The sequence below is a fragment of the Electrona antarctica genome (genome assembly GCF_951216825.1).
Source record: "Electrona antarctica genome assembly, chromosome: 17".
Lineage (NCBI taxonomy): Eukaryota > Metazoa > Chordata > Actinopteri > Myctophiformes > Myctophidae > Electrona > Electrona antarctica.
In genome coordinates this window covers 25,429,818-25,454,892 of record NC_136798.1, presented here as the reverse complement: position 1 = coordinate 25,454,892, position 25,075 = coordinate 25,429,818, and the positions used below count along the sequence as shown (strand labels likewise).

The 25,075-nt window shown below is 43.6% G+C and overlaps 2 protein-coding genes across 2 annotated transcripts in view; one reads left to right on the top strand and one right to left on the bottom strand.

Annotated features, from left to right (window-relative positions):
* The window catches only part of LOC306940753 (visinin-like protein 1), a 34,236-nt gene extending 26,034 nt beyond the window's left edge, over positions 1-8,202 (bottom strand). The window contains exons 1-2 of the mRNA XM_079525927.1: positions 7,972-8,202; positions 2,203-2,369 (exon numbers count right to left, since the gene is read on the bottom strand). Of these exons, the coding sequence (XP_079382053.1) occupies positions 2,203-2,364 (162 nt within the window). The 5' untranslated portion in view covers positions 2,365-2,369; positions 7,972-8,202. The remainder of the gene's footprint in view (positions 1-2,202; positions 2,370-7,971) is intronic.
* A 464-nt stretch (positions 8,203-8,666) lies between these two features.
* LOC306940672 (uncharacterized protein) lies at positions 8,667-17,879 on the top strand. The gene is made up of 6 exons (XM_079525789.1): positions 8,667-8,803; positions 9,640-9,691; positions 9,954-12,691; positions 13,666-13,812; positions 15,082-15,159; positions 16,867-17,879. The coding sequence occupies exons 2-6, from the start codon at positions 9,663-9,665 to the stop codon at positions 17,007-17,009; spliced, it is 3,135 nt and encodes a 1,044-aa protein (XP_079381915.1). The 5' UTR covers positions 8,667-8,803; positions 9,640-9,662; the 3' UTR covers positions 17,010-17,879.
* The last annotated feature ends 7,196 nt before the right edge of the window (positions 17,880-25,075 follow it).

Sequence of the window (25,075 nt, the reverse complement as noted above, 5' to 3'; positions counted from 1 at the left end):
CGGCCAGTACCGGGGTAATATGTTCTGACCTCCTAGTCCCGGTAATGAGTCTGGTGGCCGCATTTTGTACCAATTGCAGGCCCTGTATGGATCCTTTGCTAAATATGGAATAGAGGGCGTTACAATAGTCCAAGCGGGATGAAATGAGTGCATTGACAACGTTGTGAAGGTTAGTGGTGGACAGGACTGTTTCTTATATGGAAAAAGCATGTGCGAACCACAGATTTTACCTGGGCCTCAAGACAGAGGTCAAAGTCCAGTACTAGCCCCACATTTTTTGGCTACTGGTGTGACATTGGCTGACATGGAATTGAAACAGTTGTGTGTAGGCTGATTGAAGCAAATGAATAGCTACGATAATGGGTTTATTTCCACACTAAGAACAGGCCAACTACTGTAGCTAGATGTTGTTGATCATCTTTTCTATATGACTACAGGTATATTCTACTCAAATCCACTCTACTATGCTGTCCTTCTCAGCTCAGCTCAACTCCTCTCCTCTCCTCTCTGATGCCATAATCATCTATTTACAATCCTCTTTGACAACACTCCCTCCTGTGTTCTGCCCAACTCTAATGGACTGCACTCTACCTAACTGTGCTGTGTGCACCAAAGTGAATCACTGCTGGTGTGTGTGTGTGTGTGTGTGTGTGTGTGTGTGTGTGTGTGTGTGTGTGTGTGTGTGTGTGTGTGTGTGTGTGTGCGTGTGCGTGTGCGTGTGCGTGTGCGTGTGCGCGCACACGCATGTTGTGCAGTGAGTCTCTTGACAGGTGAACAGTCAGTGGGTGAGTGGGTGCTGCCCAGTGTTGCCAGATTTAGCGAGAGAAATAAACAACCAGGTCTATGATAGATAACAAGCCCAAAAGAAGCGACTAGGCCACATGAGCACTTTAAACCTTTATGCATCGGATATTTGAAAATAACCAATCTACAAGCTCAAAAGAAAAAAGAAAATATATTGGACAAATACATACAGTATTCATTTGGGGTTCCTTGACATGAAAATGTTAGTTTGAGCACCACTGGTTTAAACAACATTTAGGAAACAAGCCCAAATAAGCAGCTACACTTTAGAAACAAGGGCCCCCTCCAAAAAAAAAACAACGCAAACCACTACTATTTAAGTGTCATGCTTCCAAGGAAGCCCAGCCCATAAGGACATACAGCCGAGACTAAATGTTTTTATAATTGTCATGGGGGCCGTCCCGCGCTAGGACCCCCCCACTCACACTAAACACACTAAACCCAAGCGTTTAGGTTCTAAACACTTATTTGTAACACTTTTTAATCGTGTCATAGTGTTAAACAGAAGAGCATGTTTAAATGCCAGGTGGTGGTTTCATTGTGAACAAGTAGCCATAAGTAGAGTACAGTACTGTATGCATACCCTACCTGGCAGGTGAAAACAGCATTTGAATGCCTGATCTGCATGTGTACAAGAGGACAGGCAACGCGGCCCACCACCCCCCGCCCCTGGGCCGGACAGTGAGGAGGACAAAAGAGGTGTTAAGGTGCGTTCAGACATGGATGGTTAGAGTGGCGCGATTACATACAAAGTCAATGCAAAGACGAGAATTGCGGTATACAAACGGGACAAACCAAGGCGAATATTCAGGTCTAATTCCTCATGGGGGCCCCGTCCCCACGGAGTCTACGTCACTGACATACAGCACACTTTTACTTTACAAGCTATACTTTACAGAACAACAAGCCCAATCATCATCATCATTTTTCGACCGCGGTCGAGATCATGGATTCCACAATGCTACGCCAGACTTCCCGGTCCTTCATTGCCACCCCCAGTTCCTGCCTACTGAAGCACCGGTCCTTCATTGCCACCCCCAGTTCCTGCCTACTGAAGCACCGGTCCTTCATTGCCACCCCCAGTTCCTGCCTACTGAAGCATGTGTCCCTAGCGATGACATCAGGGAACGACAGCTTTCTACCTCTGGTCCGCCTTGAGGCAGGACTCCAGAGAAGAAGGGAAAATATAATCTCATTGTCAGCTCTGTAGCAGTGGCCGTCAAACTGCGCTCTTCTGGATCGGACCAGTGAAGAAACACGGGGAAGGTTGCCGTAAGCCCAAAGTCGCTCACAATGTATACATTCTACAAACTGTTAATACAATTTTCAATCAGCAATAAGCAATAAGCACTAAGCAGACATGGCAACAGTGGTGGGAGGGTGTGGGCCGTCTCATACCTTGACATAGAGCTGCTGGAACTCGTCCAGGTTGAGCCTCCCGGTGGGGCAGTCCTTCAGGAATCCCTTGTACCACTGCTTCAGCTCATGCTCGTTGAACTCTGTGCTCTTCACCAGGTCCTCCATCACTTCGGGGGTCAGCTTGCTGTTTGTTTTCCCCATTTCGTCTGCCAGGGGGAAGGCCATGTACACACGCACACACACACACACACACAACACCATATGCAGATGCACGGCAACGGCACGCACATGAACAAATGGAGGGGAACACACGGGGGGACATACACAGGCAGGGGTTGTGCAGGCACACGCACGCACGCACGCACGCACGCGCGCACGCACGCACGCACGCACGCACGCATGCACGCACGCACGCACGCACGCACACACACACACACACATTTAACAAAGTAGGTTAGGATTTAGTTTTTTTCTAAATAAACAGAAAAACAAGCTGAGGGGTGAAAGATAAATCTGTTCACCTATGAAGGTTTTTACAATGTGCGACATGTGCAAGTGTATGGCTGGCCATTACTGTAAATCAGTGGTTCCCAAATCTTTTAGCATGTGACCGCAAAGGTCAATTAGACGTTTACCAACTAGTGAAAATAGCAGATCTAAAAGCTGACATGTTGCTTCGCGCCGTGCTGTGAGCTTGTAAATTGGCTATTTTCACTATACTTCTTCATAAATGCTAATTTATGGAATTTCTTTGATGTTTCTTGATTTCTTCATGACCGAAGAAATCATCAAATTTTGTTTTTAATTCATGAAAGATTTAGCTTTTTGGGGATGTTTTTTTTACCTTAATAATCAAAAACAAAATGTAGGAAACTAAAACTAAAGGGACCCATACAAATATGTCCGCGGCCAAGAAATGGGTCCCGACCCACTGTTTTGAAAACAGTGCTGTAAATGAACGACTGTGACATGGTTGATGTACTCTAGAAATGAAACCGTTACAAAACCAATCCCCCCCAAGCATCAATCATCATAGGTTTGATCCCCTGATGAACTGGTCATGTTTGGACCATTGCACTGTGGGATGAACGACCACTGCTATCTTTAAGCGCGTTTAGTGCGTTTAGCTTCAAGCTATTGTGATCTGTTGCGATCATCCCTCATCCCTTGTGCTATTTGTAAAGGCAGTGGACAGTCTGTCCATTTTGTATCATCTCCTTCACAGAGACAGACAGCAGGAAAGCAGAGAGGGAGACAGCATGGTCCCGGAGTGTCTTGTCCACTACATGACAGCAGGTAGTATGTGACCGTTGAATAACAAGAAGTCAGCAAGAGAGGTCATCTTTATTCAATTACTTGCAACAACTATAGTTGAATTATTTTCATCATGGCATCTTGATTGGGTTAAGCTGTAAACTTGAGACCTGAATTGCCAATTTGCCATCCTCTGCCATTCTGCCAGACATCCCAGTGTCTCTCTCTCTCTCACCCTTGGTCTGTACAGTATCTGCTCAGCACCGCCACTGCTACTTTACTGGTACTTGGGCATTGATTGGGCATTAAGCAATCCCTAATTACCATGATTACAAAAACACACTCAGGCTCATAGAGCGTTTGTTATCCTTATCTATGTACTACTATTTCTGAATCCCACTTTGTGTGAAATCTAGCAAGTTCATCTGGACTGACCTATTGTCTTCATATAGGTTTACAAACCACAGATATTACAACTTTGGGAAATCCTATAGATTCGTTAGGTCATCCATACTGCCTGTGTGCTAAATGAGCGCAAAAAAAAGATATGGGGTTATGCCGTTATTCCATGTGATAACGGCCCTTAACTGTCACTTAATTAACCTTCGTCAATCTGCAACCAGCCCTTGCTAAGAGCTAAACAGAGAAACAATAATTTGTTGATGCATCGCTGCACATTTCAGAAAACAATCCAATTTCGTTTCATTTCATGGCTTATGGAGAGAAGAGATGAAAATCCTCAGCTGTAACCACATAGAGAGGGGTGTGGGGTGGGCGTGGGATGGAAGAGGCAGTGGGTATGTATGAGAGAGAGACAGAGAGAGAAAGAGAGCAGAGAGACAGATCGTATAAGTAGCTCAATAACCAGAAAGCCATTGCATGGGTTTAGTGGCTCCTTGATCGTTCTATAGGCCTCTGAAGATCCCCCGAAAAACTGTTGGGATGTAACTGCATCTGATCTATATGGTCTGCACTGGAGGCTCTCTGTTCTTGTAGATGGCCCCTGCCGTTAAGCAACCTGCTCCCACCCAAAGATCCAACAGCGCTGGATGGATGCCCTCGCGATTACCTGAGCCCCACTAGGGGCTCTCAAAGGGCTTTATCGGCTAGCATCAAGTAAGCTCTGTCCATAAATAGGAATAACAATTGGCCTAAACCAGAAAATAATGATTGGATCAGGATCGGTTGTCAGCAAAGAATGATGGACCACATGATGGGATGTAACACTGGAATATAGAGCTTATAGGAGCATGCATGCACGCACACACACACACACACGCACAGAAACACTAACAGTAAATACATAATTGTTTGTGCTCTGCCCTGCTGAATAGCATAAACACTGCGGCAACATATATTGATTTGATGTTGGACTGATTCCTGTCCATTATGTGTGCCATGACCACTGCAAACAGTATGACTTCAGACCTTCAAATTATACATGGCAACAAAACATAGTCCTGCTCCATCAATCAGGGGTGTGTGTGTGTGTGTGTGTGTGTGTGTGTGTGTGTGTGTGTGTGTGTGTGTGTGTGTGTGTGTGTGTGTGTGTGTGTGTGTGTGTGTGTGTGCCAAACGACATGTGCCAATCTTCCAAGCTGCATACTGTACAGTAGCATACTTTCAGAGAGACATCAAAAAGAGTAGTCTCCATTGACACACTGGCAAGTTGTGAGTCGTGACAGCAACACATCTCTTCTTACAATGCAAGTAGTCTATCGGGATGCGGCGAGCTCCAAGACGGCAACTATACACAGGGAGACAGATGTGTCTCAGTAGAGATGTGCATGTGTGATGCATTGCAGCCGTACTCAGTGATGTAATGTTGCTAGGTTCCCAGTGTAATGAGTCCTGGGACTCATGAGTGGTCTTTTAGATGAGTCCCAGGGCAATGTTAAGAGTCCCAGGGAAACAAGTCCTAATTCATTCTTCTTGTAGTGCAAAACCACGTCCCTGGCAATTCATTTTTTTCCACACTTTTCTCGTGCGCAGTCGGTAAATCAAGATGCCAGTCTATTGGTAGATTGCCTTGAGTTATTTCTATGATCATAACATAAACAATGTTACATTACCCGGGTAAAATATATTGATGCATCCGAGGGAAAAACGCATCATTTGACGCAGGAGGCATTGTAACAGCATCTCATCATTTCCATGTCCATATGGCACATTTGTGTGGGTGTATTGTGTTATTGCGTTAATATGTATGATTTCTTAAAGAATCTACATGTTTTGCAACACATGGTTGTGTGTGTACGTGCATGCAAAGAGTAGAAAAATCACTTGAATTTACTATGACTCACATGGCACGAAAAGCTCATTACATTAAAATGCAATCTAATATGCTGGAAAATACAGTGTGCAAATACACTAGGGGTCAATTACTATAGCGAAGACTATGACATCTCACACTATGGACAGCAGAGCTGACTGAGGCTCATACTGGAGCCAGAGGCGTATCTTCAATAAGGCGAAGGCAGGCGTCCGCCTGTCCAAATCCATTTTCTAACTATTAGTGGACAGCTGATTGGCCTTGCGGTAGAGCGCGACCCTCAATCACCCATTGGAATGTAAATGCATGCCTTTCAGCCTTTGTATCCTACTCGTCTGGCAGGTATATCTCTTTGAAAACCTTTAGTGCTACGATTGTGCGCGGGGAGACGACAATTAACACATCTTGCCTGCCCAAAATGTAATTCTTGCCTGCCCAAAATGTAATTCCTGGACGCGCCACTGACTGGAGCATTGGGACACTCCCACCTTTATTATCTGTGTGTAATGCTGAGCTGTGCAGCTGTTTTTTTGTTCTCCAGGGTGACCTCGTTTTTAGGCATCAAAATGTGAAGACTTCTAACCAATGCGTGGCAATGACCCTCTGTCACATATCAATGTGTAGTGTGTACCGCAATTGTTTTTTTCCCCTCATTTTCCACTGTATCATGAGAGAATTGTTTTTTTTTCACTACAAGGGCCTGATAATAAAACATCTTTGCTGTCAGTAGCCTGTACAGGCACAGGCCAAACAAGGCATAACTTAAGGCAATAGTGATGAAATCCATTCCCCGCTAACTGGTCTGCTCAGATGTATTTTCCAAGCTTTGTCTACAGATGATGACAGAGGGGAAAGGTGTACCGCTCCCTTCCATTGTTAAAAAGTTATTGTGTGCTGCACTGCTATCAATTATTATGCAACAAAACCCCTGAAATGTAGACACGATGCATCCGTTTCTACACTTGCCTCCAGTCAAGACAACCATTACATAATAAGCTAATGTCAATGCTTGATTATGGCTGGAGAGAAGAAACAGCCCACTGAGCCCAGCATCTCCAAGTCTTGACAATATCCATGCATGCATGCAGTGCATTGCAGAGCAGCACACATTGACTTGAGACCTGAGTCATAGAGGTCCACTAATGTCCAAGTCCATGCAAACATAATGTGTTTCACAACTATTAGTAGTACTATCATCAAGTTATGATAATAGATGCAATAACTGCACTGTCAAACAAGATATTTTACAGTATTGTGAACATCCAGCACATGCACGTGAGGCAGGCACATTATGTAACATTGCCATTCATTTGCCATTCTTTTCCAAATTATGCGTATTAGGCGATGACCTTGAGAAGCAAAGCACAGCCAAGCTGACAATAGATGGGGAGAGTACAATAAAAGTGGTTGGCTATGGCTATGTCAAACTTTATCTGCTTACTGGTCCCTGTAATTCTGCTGCCCCTCCTTCTTTCCTTGTAAGAAGTGGATAGTGCAGGGTGTGTGTGTGTGTGTGTGTGTGTGTGTGTGTGTGTGTGTGTGTGTGTGTGTGTGTGTGTGTGTGTGTGTGTGTGTGTGTGTGCTCGATGTGTGTGCTGCACGCAGAAAAAGGCTATAGTTTTGATATAGATCTGCTGCTGTGCTGCCTTGATTTAAGTGGCCAGATGGTGGCAAGCTTCCCCCAATTAGGTTTTTGTGGGTTATGTTATGAACGTCTGTTCTGTGAATAGGGGTTCGTTTTGTCGGTGTCTGGACTCTATATAGCCTAGTACCAATTCCCAAACTGGCACTGTATCCCTGCTGCTTCCTCTAACAGCCTCAACATCAGCACCACAGTCAGACAGAGCAAAAAGGTCTCATGCCACAATCCTCAACATAAAAAACCCTATTCTATGTTTTCAGTTTATTGAGCAATCACCATCAAATCAATCTCCAAATGGCCACTTTTGCCATTGAAACATGCCGAATATGATAGATGTATAGGCTACATGCACTGTTTATCTAAACACTCATTAAACGAAATTATGCATGCGAATGTTCAACACTAAATAAGCTCCAGAGGTTTATTGGACTATTATGATAATAATAATGTAATTATCTTCACTTCTAGCCTACTTCATAAAATAATCAACATCATTTTGATTGAAAGAGAAGAGTAGGCAATGTACCATTGTACCATAACGATAACGAAGTGATCGCTTTTCATAAAGTAACTGGGTGTGTTAATTGGGGACAAAATGTTGCATAGCCTACTACGAGCATCGATCAAGAGAACATCCTACCTTGCGAGAGTGCAACGGAGTCAACGGAGGAAGTGTGGTCGATGTGTTTGGGCTTGGTTTTGGACCGCGGCGAGGATGGGGGAAAAAGACGCGATTCAAAACGTTTTAACTTGTTCTTCTCCTAATCGACCCTCTGTGGTCTTGGTCGGGGTTTTGTTTTTATTTGCAGAAAGGAGGGGAGGGGGGAAGAGAAAAACTAAACAGCCTCGACGAAATTCACTGCTTGCTGCTGCCGTCCGAGAGATGCTGCACAGCACTGCTGAAGTGAAGACACTGTGGATGGAGTGCACAGGCAAACCGTGCGCGTGTGTGAATGCACTGACTGACTGCACCCCCCAACCCCCTCCTTAGTCCTCCCTCACTCACTGTGGGTCTCGGTGCCTCATCTGTGTGCGTGACTGTTGCGCACGTGCTAGTTTGGTCATGATGAGGGGCGTTTGGAATGGATCATACACTACTATGGTATTTGCGCAGAGCGAAGAATAGGCCAAAGGTATTGTTGAAATGTCTGTCCACCAAATCAACGATTAAAACATACGGTAGTAGTCCACTAGTCCTATATATTCCCCACTAATCAAAAAGCAAAGATCTACAAGCTCACCGATCGGTCGCGTCGCTACGCGTTGCCAGCTTGTAGATCTGTTCCTTTTTTGGCTGGAGCTATTTGTCACTGCGCGCGAAATGTAGGTAGTATGGTCACCAATGTGGGTGTAACACCACTCTCTCCGGCTGCAGAAGTTGTGTCCACATCCACATTCCACAACACAAAACAAAACAGTCTAAAATAGCTATAAGAACGCATTTTGACAACTTGTCACAGCAAAACTAAGCGGTAAGTGAATAATAATGACAAACCTGGAAACCATTCAATATTATAAATCTCGTTATAACTTATTAGCGAATAAGAGTCACAACGTTTGCGTCATGCATCTAACTTGCTGTGTCTCACAGACAGTGGATGTATGTATTGGTGTCGCCCACAAATACAACTATACAAGTTAACACAGTATCGACATTATACATGTAATTACTCGGCTATATTAGTTTTACCATACCCTGGGAGTAGCGAAGCTACTGTAGGTCTAGGGCAGGCCTATGTTCTGAGAATTATTATAGCTATATGGTATGTTAGCTAAAACAAAATACAATTGTGAAATCTGTCAATACACAAATCAGGATATTTAATCATTATACTCCTATTCATTCTATTCTTCTAACTTTTAGAAGCTGGTACGTACAATAACAAACTCTAATATCTCTAAGAATAATACTTTTTCAACATAAAAAATAACTTAAAATGTAGGTCTATAGTTAATTACTTGCATGTTGTATAAGTAAGTATTAGCTATGCTGCCCATGTACTGTAGATTCATTTAAGCTAACCACGAATGTCAGCAAGAACCAATTGTAACAATAATAAGTTAACACAATATACTACTCAATTAAAAATGTCCTTTGTCAGTGACTGTGAGAACAAATGATGCTGCATGCTTGGGTCCTAGCCCACTGGCAGAGACACTGCTTTAGTGAGGTAGTTTAGAGATGCCTGAGCACTTGCCAGGTTTAATGTCTCTTATTCTTCTGGACTAATGCCATCTTTACATTGTGCAATATGCTGGGTTCCATACTGTAATTTGATGGACTGCTCTGATTCATGTTTTCTCTTAGGTTGATGGTGAAATTCCTTTTACATGTTTTTGAGACTCAGCTTTGTGGGAAGGTGAGTAGCTGGATTGGGTAAATAGTTACTTGATGAACACATACCCCCCTCAACTATCGTTTTGTTTTTTTCCATTTTATTGATCAGGCTTATGGTATTGCAGTGCTGTCTTTTAAAGATATATATTTTTTAGCCGCAAATTATATGGATTAAACCTTTTGTAATGATTAAAGAATAGCCATGTTTGAATTTGAGTAATGATCACTGTTATTTACACTGGGGCTCAGCTCTGGGATAATTATTCATATCATTTTGAATTTAGGTCAAGCATATCAACGAAAATGGATAAGAGTGAGAGAGATTCTCCTTCCCCACTCTCCCCCAAATGGACAAGAATGGAGTCAGTCACCGCAAGCTACCAAGATAAGTACAGTGGTGAAAGCAAGTTTGACTTTCCCAAGCTGTCCCAGAAAAACGAAGGCTCCGCATCACCAACAAAACCCTTCCAAGCCAATGAAGACCCAAGCCAATACACACCTGAGCATGGCTTTGGGTATAGACACAAAGGATATCAAATTTATCAATGTGATGATAGTGAACTCAAAGAGAACTGTGTTACAAAGGTGGCTACTTCAGACATGGACAATAAAAAACACACTGGGTCCACTGGAGTGTGTTGTACCATTGCAGAGATACACGTCCCGTGCCTGGAGGAAGATGAGCAACATCCAGTTATCGAAACAGACAAGGCTGACTCACACCCTAGAGATGATGCAGGAGGTGTGTCAGCTGATACTACTCGTTATGATTGGGAACAGCTGGGGAAATCACTCGGCTACTGGTCTCCCGGTATGGGGGGAGCTTTTCCACAAAAGGGGCAAAACAGCAGCGCTCATATCGGTGCAGTCGGCCTTGACGCAAGTGAGCTCTCGGAGGTCAAAGGTACTGTCTTTTATGAATCTGCTGAAGTCAAAGAGTGTAATCAGATGGGAGATGGGCATGGGTGTAGTGCAGATGCACCCCCCAACAAGGAGGAGGAAGAGGCCAAGTGCTGCTTGTCTCACAGTGATTACATGGGCTCTAAATCATCCTGCTCACGCTCTGAAGTGAGACCCCCAGAGAACCTGGCAGGAGCTGCGAAAAATGAGGTGAAAAATCCAGCCAGATGGGAGACTGATGTAAAAGAAAATGCAACTGTCTGTGATGAAGGCTTCATTTATGAGTACGGCAGGGACGATTCCACCCCTGATCCTGCAGTCGAGACAGCTGACTGTGTCGAGGCAGCCATTGTTCCTTGTGATGTGATATTAGCCTCAAATGCCATGCACATCGGGGCTGAGCTCAGTTTGACCGTTGAGACTGATGATGATATACGTAGTGTAGCATGGTGGCGCGCAGCTGATGAGATGATAGTTAAAGTTCAGAGTGAAACGGCCGGTCACAGTGCTGAAACTCTGCCTGCAAGCAGCAGTCGGGGAGATAATGAAGTGGGCCTTTATTGTGTAATTGACCCTGTAATCTGGAGCCAAATTGACGCGGAGGCTGAGAAGAAGCACCATGACTTGGCGAGCACCACAGGTTTAGAGCCACCCACCTCATTAACACACTCCACAAAACACACGCACATTCTGGAACATTCTTATGTCAGGCCATGGGAGTGCACCATGGGGGAGATTTCAGATTCTGTGCAGACCGGCAACAGCTGTAGCGGAGGAGCTCAGCAGTACAAAGCTAAGACAGAGTTCTTGTGTCCGGCATCCACCGAACAGCAGTGTTGTCCTTTTACCCTCGGGGAGAAACACAGCGAGCTGGGCGCCAAAGAGGCCTGTCATAGGGAAGCAGAACCCAGTAGCAGCCTACACAGGCCTGTTGAACAATTTCACGCCTGTAACCAAATAAAAGAAAACAGTTACGCTCTGGGACACCTGAATGAGAAACGGGCACCTGCTGGTTGCTTTCTTATCAGTCCAGACCACTGCAAGTCACAGGAGACTGAATATTTAACTACAGAAGTTTCTGTGAGGGGTGAGATGGCAGAGAGAAAAGCAGGCAAGGAAGTGACAAGCTTTGGAGAAGACCTTAAAATGCACATTAACTTTGAGAAGTCGAATAGACTGATGCCAACAAATGAAGAGCACAATGAACACATGACTGAAAAGGACTGTGCAAATAACAAAATAAGTAGCAATAAATCAGCAGTGACTGTTGAAAGTGACGAGTTGTCATTCCTCCTCTCCTCTGCAGACTGCAAACCCAGAATGGAGACATCCATGACTGAAAATGAAGGCAGGCTGTTGTCCTCGATCACGTCTCCTCCACTGCCCTACTTTGCCTCTGTTGATGCAGTAGTGCCCAGTGCCCATTATTTCAATCCCAGACCGCTTTCACAAAATGCTGATGATGCCACTCCTCAACGCAGCAATGACAGATCTGCCTCTGTGCCATCTGCTGTGATTCTATTTGACCGCTTCGCTGGGGGTTTTGACACTTTTGAAAAGATCCAGCTTTCACCCGATGATGATGATGATGATGATGCTGAGGGCCTGGGGCATAGCCCACTCCTCACCAGCCTGCCCAGTCAGCTGTTGCATACACCCCAGGGACAATGTCACCTCTCTTTACAAGGGAACAAGTGTCACAACCAGAGAGTGAAATCTGAGAAATCAAACAATGAATGCCAAGATGAACATAATATGGAAGTAGACAGATGCTTCAAAGTCAGAATCGCGTCCTGTGAAGTCACAGAGTCAGCTTTCCGTGAACCCTACCAGTCTGACTTGACCCCCGAGTCAAAGCAGTCCATTATCCTCAGCAAGATAAACCACACAGACTCTGAGATCAGCCGCTACCCTGAGTTTGAGATGAAGGAACAGTTTGATGTGGTCATAGAGGAGATGAAGTTGTATTTTTTGATCGGTGCAAATGGCTCAGCTGCTGACGGGGAGACACTGTTTCTGCAAAACGGTGTTGTGAGTGAACCTGAGAAGGCCTCGACTTCCAGCAGCGGAGATCACCCTAGAAAACCAGCAATGGATTGCCCCCCAGATGCCTCCTTATCAGGTTGGTACTATTGACCAATGCAAGTATCCACAGTATTTACCTCAGGTGTGCTTGTCCTCCTACAGTACTGCTAATAAAACTGCCCACTGTGTGAAGACAAATTATACTTCACAACTTAATCTCATTACTTACCAAGAATAAACAAATAATAGGACTGTCGATGCACAATTATTCAATAATATCATATCCAAATGACAGCCATTTGTAAACCACAGCAGACACTGAAGCCGAGGACAAGTTTTGACAGTGAAAAATTCCCTGGTGTTTAACTGCCACTGTTAGTGTTTTAGATGAAACACATTGCTCATTTGCCTTGGGCAGTGTTCTGTGCACTTTCATTTATATCAGTGCAGGAAATTCAATCACATTCAAATGTTGGGAAAATGGGCATGATGTAAGTCTACATTATAGCCTATAAGTAACATGTTCGGAGTGAATCCTCTGTTGAACAAAAATTCACCCATCTGTTCACATGAATTTCATTTTGTTTTGTGGTCATTGTGGTCAACCTTCAGAACAGAGCAAATTTGTGCTTGGTTCCTTGTTTCCTAACATGAGGGGTTAAATTATACTAAATATTTTCGTACTTTGTGCTATTCATTCATGAATTCCCTTAAACAGTTCTAGTCAGATGCCTGTCATGTCATTAGTGTATCTATTTCTTTTTATGCTATTTATGTTACCTTATAAAAGGTAGAGTCAATCACGAGGACAGTTAGAAAGCTACGGTCAATCTTTTATTAGTCTGTTGGTAATGGATACATTACATTGACGCAATGGCACTAATTATTAAGGTGTTTATACAGTGCATTTGAACCACGTCAAGCAATGTCATCAGAATTGTATTTTGTCAAGCGTTCTGTTGAGGATAAATAGTAGTACTGTATAATATTGTGGTTTATAGTAATAACATATGTTTGTGTTGTATCTTCATACCGTCTATCTAAAGTAGATGTTTGTTGTCCTATTATCAGGAGATAAAAGTAATGACTGCAGACCAGTTGAGCCACCAATGTCATGTGCTGCCAAGCCTGATGACTATGAACAGGAGGTACCCCTTGACCTCAGCCACTGCTGCCAGCAGGAAGATGAAGCTATGTATCCTGTAGTGGAACTAAGAGGTGAGTAGTTTGCACTTTGTAGTCAGGGCCTTAACACATTTGTTATTTATTTTATTTATAAGGGACTAGATAAATTATTTCGCTCAGTCTCACGCCAACATCCCAAAACTTTGTATGCACACTCTCTAGAGGCCAAGGAAAAACCTTTGACTTGCAATTTTCACAACTGCAGCACCACCAGAAGTCTGGTATTTTGATATTACTCCTTCAGATCTGATCCACGCAAATCGGTACACATGATCTCTATAGTCATGTGATCAAGACGGGTCTGTTTGATTTCTCATATTCCATCCTGATTGGCTAACATTGGCATCCAAAGTTTTCAGGAGTGGCCCATTTTGTACGAAATGCAGCAAATCATTTACACAGCGTCCGATTGCAGTGAAACTGTGCTGCGCATATTCCCACTAGGCTGAGGAAGAAATGCCACTTGACATTTTTCCAAAAACGTTTCCAATGCCAAAAATAACAAATAGCAGTTCTTAGGATTATTTTTAGGGTACTTCTTCTTGATGTGATGGCACACAGGAGAGAGAGAGAGGGTGGGGGAGGAGTTACTCACAGACAGAGAGAGACAGCTCAGATTCAAATCCAGAACATTGCAACTGTCGGGGGTCGACATATTAACTGCTGGAACCTGCAGGCCAGAACCAGAAATAGGACATGTACCATGATAAAGTATCAGACAGCTGTACTAGATCTACAGCTGGGAACAAAACAGTAACAGATGTTGAACCAACATGACCTATAACTGCCACTGTGATGACACAAAAAACACTAGAATAGGAATAGCATGCTCAGCCTTTCTGACGAGGCCAGGTGCAGTTTCCCGGGCACACACTATCACTATCACACTATAAATAAACAATTGTTTGTCCCGTTACTAACCTGCAAATCACTGATTTGTTGCTATATTTTAATTTATTTTGTATGACCTTCATGACTAGCACTCTTTATTACAGAAGACATATTTGTAATACATTTTAAATACACTTTTAAGATTGATGGCCATGTAAGGAGTGGTGGTTAAGTACAATATCCTTCCCTGTCCCCCCCCCCCCCCCCCTTTTTTTTTCTTTTCCAAATTCACTCTCCTCTCACAAATTATTATTTGCCTACATTTTTGAGCTGCAGTAAAATTATAAATCCACTATGAATGCAATTCCCTTTTACATGTCATCAAATCATCACATCTGTCCCGAATGATGCAGCCAGTGCTATATAGGCCTACAGTAGATGACGTTTGACTCTGAATATCTAACCTTTCAGATCCCAGAGAGGCAGATGAGGTAAAGAGAAAATGGACTCCCTCCTTCATGTTTCTACCGTGCCTGGGCCCGAGTCAAAGTACGTTAAAAATTTCATATCATGTGGAGAACTGACAAAAATGGTGCTCTGTCTTCCCTATTTTGGAAAGACAAATTTCTTTACAACATTTTCCAAAATAATGTAAAACTGATCTGAGCTTGTAGCTATTTTCGCTATTGTTACATGCTATGTTAAAGCATAGGGGTGTAGCGTAGGGTGTCTTTTAAATGACACAATCACACTAACATCAAGTTAGTAGAAACTGAAGTGACATCCAATCGCAACTCTCTTCTATTCATTCTCATCTCCACTGCATTTTAACGCAAAGCGTGCAATTGTTTCTTGCTAGTGGGCCTTTTGTAGACCAGGGTTACAATATATATTAAATGTTTTTTTTTTGTGGCTTTCGCCTTTATTTCATATATTTTATGGAGGGACAGACAGTAGGCTGACAGGAAATGGGGAGAGAGATGGGGGGAAGACATGCAGTAAAGGCCGTCGGGATCAGGAGTCGAACCCGCGGCACACTGCCAGACTGGATTACCAGCCAAGGTGCCTGGACCATTGAGCCATGGCCCAGGCCCAGGGTTACAATATTTAGGAGATAATTAAGTATGTGTGAGTTTGACCTTATTGATTTTCCAAATGTGTTGACAACTCTATTCCCCTGCCTGGGTGAAAAGGAGGGCTCCAAATAGCAGTGTTATAACTGGAGGTATGTTCTTCACAACCGTTCAAGAAAAAAAGATAACGCTTGGCTGGGTTTAGAGCCAATAATACATCAATCAGTACAGTCTGTACTGGTTGAGGTCTCAACAGCTCTGAAGATGATTGAGCAAAATCCTGTATCCTGTAGTGCAGCCTACAGTACAGCCTAACTCACAGCCTAAAAATTGACTTACTGTACATGTCCCATAAAAACACCTCTCGCCCTCACACTTTGGCAGAAATGTCTTTCTATGACTGTACCTGGCGCAAAAATAACGTTTTTTTTTCTATCTTCACAAAATCTCTTCGCCAACCATCTACGAGCTCACAGCACATTGCAATGTAACACGTTGCCTATTCCAGCATGCCTACACCCCCCCCCCCCCCCCCTTAATGGTATTGGAAATAAGATAAGAGAGTCCCTACGGCTGTGCCGTTTGTAACTTAGCTAAGAGAGACCCTACGAGTGTGCTGATTGTGTGTGGATACATTTTCTTTCTTGCTTTGATCTCCTAACCCTCTCTCTTTTTCCCTTTCTTTGTTTTTTTGGAAAAATAACAATGCAAAAAAACGAATTTCACACACTTTTTTACTTGTTAAAACTGTGATCATGTGCCCAGGCGGTGGCGTAACCGTCTGGGCACCCGACTGGTAATCCAGTCGCAGTGTGCCGCGAGTTCGACTCCCGAGCCCGACACGGCCTTTACTGCATGTCTTCCCCCATCTCTCTCCCGTTTCCTGTCAGCCTACTGTCTGTCCCTTCAAAAACCAATAAAAAGGCGTAAGCCTAAAAAAAAATATCTTAAAAAAAAAAAAAAAAAAAAAAACTGTGATCATGTGACAATAAAGATGATTCTGAATTTCTGATTCTGATTCATGCTGGTTTCGAGCTTGCAGATGTGCTATTTTTAATACTTTTCTGTGACGCTGTAGTATGTCCAGGTAGGGCATTCATTTATTTGCAAAAGTTAGAATATGGAGACAAGAGGTTTCTGCTCGACAGCAACGAGTTGTTAAATGTTCTACTTGTGCCTGCAGGGCAGCCTGATCAGCCCCAGCGACTGCAGCGACTGGAACCTCTGAAGACGTGCAAGCGGCCTATTCGGGTCGGACTGTCAAAGAAAGCCAAGACCAAACATCTGCACCCACACCGCTCCCACCCTTACAAATACGAAATGTAAAATGAACGGGACTGTTGCCGGAAGCACGCTGTCAGTGACAACATTCAATGTGACGTGAGTATTGATAATATATTTTAGAACAACAGATGAAGGTTTTTAATTCTTTCAAAAACATGAACATATTTAAGCTTCCCATTTGTCCATCACATTTGTTTAATGATTAGCTGCTCCCCAATCAGTTTTAATGAAGATTGCTGTGTTCCGCATGTTTGCTTTTTGTATAGTATTGATTTCTTCTCTGATTGAAAAGCAGCAGTTTTAATTGAAAAGAGTAAAGTGAATATTTAGCCAATACTTCAGCTAACACATTTGATATGTTTGCAGTCAGAGCATTTATTTACGTGTAGGTACTTTACAGTTAGGCACTGTCTTTGACTATTTATACCTTACTGCCACTTTGACATTTATTGTGATATTTATGATCTGTTTTATCTATGATTCTTTAGTTCTGACTCCTTATTGTGTTATTTGTGTTCAGTACAATGCAGAATGGTCTGTTCAGTGCACTTTCTCACTACTGTGTTGTGTGGGAGTATGCAACTAGTAGGGGAATGAGTTTTAGTGTGTTATTATATATGTGAGTTACGTTTAATGGGCTGATTCTATGCAGCACATCCTTGGGCGTTTCTGTGGTACTGTAGTGTTTGGAGTTGAATATAACATTTGACTATCCTAGAGAATGAAATATGAATAATATGCAATAGAATTCTCGGGCAGCTTCTCATACTTCAGTTCACAGTACAGTAGTACAATACTTAATACCATATTCTGTTACATGTCCGTTGCCTTGACACCCAGTGACCTGATGTTCAGTATGCTCTTATGTCATTCCTGAAAGAAAAATAAGTTATAAATAAGACTCACTTTAAACTCCCATGTCTAAATTGAGTTTGTCAGCTCTAGGCAACACATATTTGTCCAGCATGTGTATCAGCATGTCCATCCATTGTTTATCCTGCAAACAAGTCCATGGAGAAGCAGTGTCTCGTCAGATGCTTTGCTCTCTTATGCACACAACAGGTTCACAGCTATTTATGTCATGCCAGACTCAGCTGACGCAGTCAAACTCCTCAGTGCAGCAAATACTTTATTTTAGTTTAGTAACCTTATATTTTGGGTAGGTATGGAGCTCGATAACCGATACCCGAAAAATTCCGAAAACAAGCTTATTGAGTACCCGTTATCAATAAGATTTGGGCTTATCAAGCCTGTTATCGAGCATAGCGGCCAATGACATCATGTTTAAACAATCAAGACAAGAGGCGATCAAGATAATCGCCCACGCTGGCACAAATTGTCTAAAAGTGTATTGATACCTGCCAACCGAGTAAACAACATTACGTGTTTAAAGTCACTGTCTGTACACACACACACACACACACACACACACACACACACACACACACACACACACACACACACACACACACACACACACACACACACACACACACAGTATTAACCAGTTAACAGTTCTTTTAATATTATTTTATTGGTAAAAAGGTCAATTGCCTTCCGTTTGTTAGAAAAGTACTGTATTTGAAGGCCCTAGTAAAATATACTGGTTCTGTTCAGAATTTATTGTCTCCCATCTTTCCACAAAATAATATAAAATGCTCGATAGTGGGCTCGATAAGAACCCGGCTCGATAAGCCTGATCTATAAGGTGATCGTTATCAATAAAAATTAACGAGCTCCATCCCTAATTTTGGGTGTTTTCAACTGTATTAGTCTTTGCCTCTGGTTTTGCTTACTTATCAATCATTTTCTGATCCTTAACTAGTATTAATTAACTAGAGTGTGTTATAATACTCCTCCACTTTGGTTAGCACTACTTTAAGTTATATTTTGAAACATACATGATAAATTATTTATTGGGGGTATATTCTAGGCAGTTTATTTTAGGAGATAACTTGCATTTTTGCATAGGTTGGTAGTTGGTTTTAATGGGGAAATGTGCATCGTTTGGCAGATGGGTTACAGCTGTGGGTGCAAAGCAAAAACAGCAGACATGACTTTGCAAAAATGAAATTGCATTCAAAGCCTTTTTTAAATCTACTGTACCTGTTTAATCAGGACACACTTAGGAATTGAGGGGGTGGATTATCTCTTTTTAAATTAGTTTAAAATGTTGTTCTTTTCTTTTTTGGGGGATAATTGCTTTGTCACTGTGTTTGACATAGCAGATACCGGTATACTCTCCAAATAACAGTTCTAATATCGCCAGTTTATATTAAAATTAAAGTTCTCCACCAGTCATTAATGGTAGCTCATCAGTTCTCTATTTGTTTTCTCTTCATTACACACAAGGCTAGTAATAATGTTGATAAAACATTTATTTGAACACCACCCACCTGCCATTTGCCATTAAATCTTGAGCTTAGTTGATGTTTTACTTGTCTACTCTTATCTTGACTTGTCCAGGAAACCATCTGTTATCTGAAGACTGTTTTCTGTTCTACAACCAGTTTGCATTGCAAAATTGAGTGCCAGATGAATTTTGTGATGCACCCACCACTATGGCAATTGGCCAAGGGATGGAAAGAATGAAGGAAAGTTATGAAGTTATGAAAATCTGCTTTATGATATTATTGGCTAGCAATGGCTACATAGTTGACTTGGAGAACATTATTGTACTGTACGTGTATTATAACACAGTATGCTGCTGCTACCTGTGTACAGTACAGTGCACATTTTGTGATCACCCATCTTAATTAATAATTAGTATTTCATTATACAGCAAAAACGGCCAACTTTGAGTCCCAAGGGTGACGGTGTGAGATCCGCCCTATAGGGTAAATGCATTATGTCATGTCCTGATTCCATTTATTAATATCTGCTTTATTGTTCTGATTCATTCATGAGTGATGTTACAAGTTGTATCAAATTTTCTCCCGTTCGTGGCATGATCCTAATTGCATTTGCACTGCTGTTCTCAAACTTGAATCTGGTGCTTGTTCATGTCCATTTACATGAAAGAGATATTAATGCTTCGGAAGGTGCGAGGAGACTTCAAAGTGTCTTGCGGAGCCAGAAGGTATCTCTGGTTTATTTGAAGTGGAAATTACTCCTCCCCATTTGCACAAAGAAGCCCCTTTCTCTTTATAATTCATTTAAAATAAATTGCGTGCTGCTGCTGCAGTGCTAGCTAATGTAACCATGGAGATGACACAAAAAACTACAAGAAAATCAAATTGGAACATATTTAAATATTTATTTTCATCCATGAAATGATTTCTCACTCCAACATAGTGGGTGAAGTGCCTAATAATACACCTTAAAGATTTCATTGATCAAATAAGCATGAGACGCCAACAAGATCCCAACTGATATGGGATTTATGGAACCAATTACAGTGGAAATGACTCATTAACCGTAATATAATATGTGCCAATTCTTTAATTTCTTACTTCTGGGATTAATACACCTTTTCCTGTATGGATTGTGTGATTACATCGGTCAAGAAATGCATTTAACTATAATAAATAATTTCCCATAGGAGTCTGCTCATAACAGACAAAGAAGATATTTAAAATAAATATGGGTGGTGGAGGGGTGCTGCTATATTGATGGATTATAACAGGAGGGGGGATCAATGTTAATGTTACATCAATTACTGCTTATTTCATCTCATATAGAGCACTCATTACTGTATCACCTATCTCTCTTTGTCTCTCTCTCTCTCTCTGATCTCTGTAAAAAACCTGTGCGCTCATAGTAAATTGGATTGTGGATGTATTGTGGTATCTCATAGTCACCATCAACCAAAACCTGCAGTGTTTTCTCAAATTGGCTATAGTGGCCCTACTGTATATCTCTATTAAGAAAAGTGTAAAGTGAAAGCCATTACAGAATGGTACATCCAAACATACATATTCACAGTCGCACATGCATACCACAGTTGCACATGCATACGTGTGTGTGTGTGTGTGTGTGTGTGTGTGTGTGTGTGTGTGTGTGTGTGTGTGTGTGTGTGTGTGTGTGTGTGTGTGTGTGTGTGTGTGTGTGTGTGTGTGTGTGTGTGTGTGTGTGTGTGTGTGTGTGTGTGTGTGTGTGTGTCCGTGCGCGACACGGACACACACACACACACAGTAGTTTTCACATATTTTGTGCCTTGAACAAATCAATTGCAATCACTGGGCCACAGTGACAGTCGGATCATCGACTTTGGGACTAAAAATACACAGGAATATCTATCCTCTTAAAGCACAGTTGAGTTGACTCATGGGCATTTTTCAACAATGCAATAGAAAGGGCCATAATTGATGACTCTTGAACAGAACACGTTTATCACTTTTATCCAAAGCATGTATTACAGTAGTATAAGTGTATTTTTAATGTGGGTGACCTCACTGTGAATGAGGGCTTTTGCACACTTTTTGAATATCGATGCACACAGACCTGGCATATACAGTTCTGTCCTGTATGTTCCAGTTTGGTTTTAGACACTTCAATTCATTGTGGTGTACTTCAACTACTACTGTACTTGAACACAACCATTGTTTTGACCACCAGCCTTTTTAAAAACGGGGAGAATAAAACATTTTGAACAAAGTTTAGATAATGTAGAAGATCAGGTAAGTCTGTAAACAGTGTTGTGTTGTCATAGTCGAGCCGAGTCAAGAAAAGGCCTACGATCAGCTGTTTGCAAAATGTAAAGTAAAAACATGACTTCATTCCATGACAAAATAATCAGCTATATGGGGTTTACGTATGTTTTGTAATAATAATCGAAATCTACAGTAACTAGTAACGTTAAAGGTTACTTTAGTAACCACGGTTGTATATATAAATTGAACGAAATACCTTTCGTTTATGGGTAGGTTTCCTTCAAAACCTAGCTGCAGAACATTATTTTATGTACTCCCAGGACAGAAAATTCTAGAATTTTCGCTGTCCTGGGCTCTAAGGGTGACGTAGGAAGCCACGCCTATCCCGTATAGATACCTGCGTGGCTACGTCAGCCCTCATTCGGAACTTTTCTTCTGCTTTAGAGAACAGAAGGGCGTTCCACGAAAGGTATTTCGTTCAATTTATATATACAACCGTGGTTACTAAAGTAACCTTTAACGTTGTATTATATAGAAATTTCACGAAATACCTTTCGTTTATGGGACTTTATGAACTCCCGTGACCTGAACTTCCAGTGGGTCCCAGGTAAACCTTTTGGGAGGGGCTCGGACCCTTTTGGGTCCAGAACCTAGTCCTTGTGGAGGGCAGGAGGCAGCGCTATGCTGCCCTTATGCCTTACTGAGCAGCGGCCCCCAAGACCGCGTGCGCTAGCGAAGGCGCTGCCACATCTAGGTTATAGTATGTGGCGAAAGTCGAGGGTGTAGACCAGCTTGCTGCTGTGCAGACTTCCTGAATGGAGACACCCTTGTAGAGTGCCCAGGAAGCTGCCACACCTCTTGTGGAGTGGGCCCTCAGGGCTTGAGGGGAATCCACGCCTTGGCTAGTGTAGGCCAGACGGATGGCTTCCACTATCCAGTTAGAGATAGTGACCTTCGTGACAGGCTTTCCTTTGGTCCTGGCACCCCAGGACACAAAGAGTTGGCTTCCTTGTCTGAAGGGAGCCAGTCTATCCGCGTATATGCGTAAAGCTCTGACTGGGCAGAGGCAATTAAGCCTGCTGTCTTCGTCAGAGGAGAACGGCGGGGGATGGAAAGCCTGTAGGTTCACTGGCACACACACTGAGAGAGCATTTTTGGGAATGAAGGCGGGGTTTGCCTTTAGGGTGACCTTGGTCGACCCCTCATCGAACCTCATGCAGTCTGGAGAGATCGAGAGCGCATGTAGGTCGCTGACCCTTTTTGCTGTCGTGAGTGCGATCAGGAGAGCCACCTTCAGGGTTAGGAGCTTGAGGCTCACGGTTTGTAGTGGTTCAAAGGGTGCTGTAGCCCGCGCCTTTAGAACCAGGGACAAATCCCACGAGGGAACGAGGGATCTGCATGTCCTATGTTCCCTGCGTACACCCTTCATGAATTGTTTTACCAGCGGGTGCTTCCACACCGTCTGGTTATCAAAGCCTGGGTGGCAGGCAGAGATTGCCGCCAAATGGACCTTGACTGAGGAGAGGCCTAGACCGTTGTCTAGGAGCTCCTGCAGGAATGACAGGACGTCGATCACTGAGGCCTGGTAGGGGACTGTTTGGTCTGGTCTTCGTGAGCACCAATGCTCGAAGACGCGCCAGGCTGTGTCGTAACGGTCCCTTGTTGACTGGGCTCTGCCTTTCTGAATCGTTTCGATTACGTTCGGAGGTAGACCCACGGCAGTCAACATCACCCTTTGACGGGCCAGACCCATAGGTCTAGGTCCTGGGGGTGAGGGTGGAAGATCTCCCCCCTCGCTTGAGAGAGGAGATCCGCTCGAAGGGGAATTCTCCACGGCTGGTCGTAGAGGAGAGGGGTTATTTCCGACCTCCAGACCCCCCACGACGGGGCTATTAGGAGCACCTTCAGACCCTGAGTCCTCACTCTGTCCAGAGTGGGGCTGATGAGGGATAGCGGGGGAAAGGCGTAGAGAAGGGTTTTGGGCCATTGGTGTGACAGAGCGTCTAGCCCCAACGTTGATGGTCCCCTGATTGCGAAGAAGAGGGGACACTTCGTGTTCTCCTCTGTGGCAAAGAGATCCACCTTGGATTTCCCAAACCTGCTCCAGACCTGGGCCACTGCATGAGGGTGTAGTGACCAGTCTGAGTAGCGGAGAGGTCCTCTGGACAGCAGGTCTGCCCCTGTGTTCAGAAGACCTGGGACGTGACACGCTACTATTGAGAGGACGCGTGTGTTGCACCACAGGATCAGTTTCTGAGCCAGTTGATGAAGACGAGGGGACCTGAGTCCACCTTGTCTGTTGATGTAGCACATGGCCGTGGTGTTGTCTGTCCTGACTAGGACATGGCAACCCAGGATGCGCTGCTCGAAGTATTTCAGGGCGAGGAAGACTGCCATGAGCTCTAAGTAATTTATGTGAAGGGCACGTAGTGGCCCCAACCATAAACCTCTGGCTGTGAGTCCTTCCATCGTGGCTCCCCAGCCTGTCATGCTGGCGTCTGTAGTGATGACTTTCCTGATCAGAGGCTTTCCCATGGGGACGCCCTCTGAGAGGGTTTTCCTGTCTGACCACCATTGAAGGGCTAGTATGCATTGTGATGTTACTGTTACCTTCTGGTGCCGACGGTGCATTGGTACATGTAGAGAGCCTATCCATCGTTGGAAAGGTCTCATATGTAGCCTTGCTAGGCGGATTAAATAGACCGCAGAGGCCATTAACCCCGCCATCCGGAGGCATGCATGAAAAGGAATCGAGCGTCCCCTTTTGAATGACGCCACGCACTGCAGTGTTGCGTCTATTCTCTCTTGGCTCAGGCGGGCCGTGTAAGAGATTGAGTTCAGTGTTATGCCTATAAAGTCTATTGACTGTGTTGGCATAAGCATGCTCTTCTCGTGGTTTATTATAAACCCAAGCGAGTCGAGGTGGCTGAGCACACGATGTGTGTGCGACAGTGCTTCTCGTGGAGAGTCTGCAAGTAGGATCCAGTCGTCTACGTATGTAGCGAGACGGATCCCTTGCTGTCGGAGCGGAGCGATAGCTGCCGCGGTGCACTTTATGAAGACTCTGGGACTCAGTGACATTCCGAAGGGAAGGACTGTGTACTCGTACACTTTTCCTCTGAACCCGAAGCGCAGAAATTTTCTGTGCGGCGGGTAAATCGGAATGTGGAAATATGCGTCTTGCAGGTCTATCGACGTAAACCAGTCCCCTTCGCGAATTAGGCGTAGGAGGACTGGTGGAGTAAGCATTTTGAATCGCAGCTTTTTTAAGTGACGATTCAATGCCCTCAGGTCTAGAATGGGACGGAGTCCGCCCCCCTTTTTCTTTACCAAGAAATAGCGGGAGTAAAAACCGTTCATTGATTGGTCGAGGGCCACCTCTGTGATGGCGCCTTTCTGCATTAATGAATTGATTTCCTCTTGCAGAATGGCGGCCTTTTGCCCGCTCGCTTCTGAGAAAATAATTTTCCTGGAAGTGGGCGGTTTCGAGGCGAACTGAAGCCTGTATCCTGTCTG

Bases quoted from the DNA above. Each gene is read 5' to 3' on its own strand.
- LOC306940672 (XM_079525789.1), top strand. From the start codon at position 9,663: ATGTTTTTGAGACTCAGCTTTGTGGGAAG. The intron at 13,813-15,081 runs GTGAGTAGTTTG...CTAACCTTTCAG, and splicing joins TCCTGTAGTGGAACTAAGAG to ATCCCAGAGAGGCAGATGAG. The intron at 15,160-16,866 runs GTACGTTAAAAA...TTGTGCCTGCAG, and splicing joins GTGCCTGGGCCCGAGTCAAA to GGCAGCCTGATCAGCCCCAG.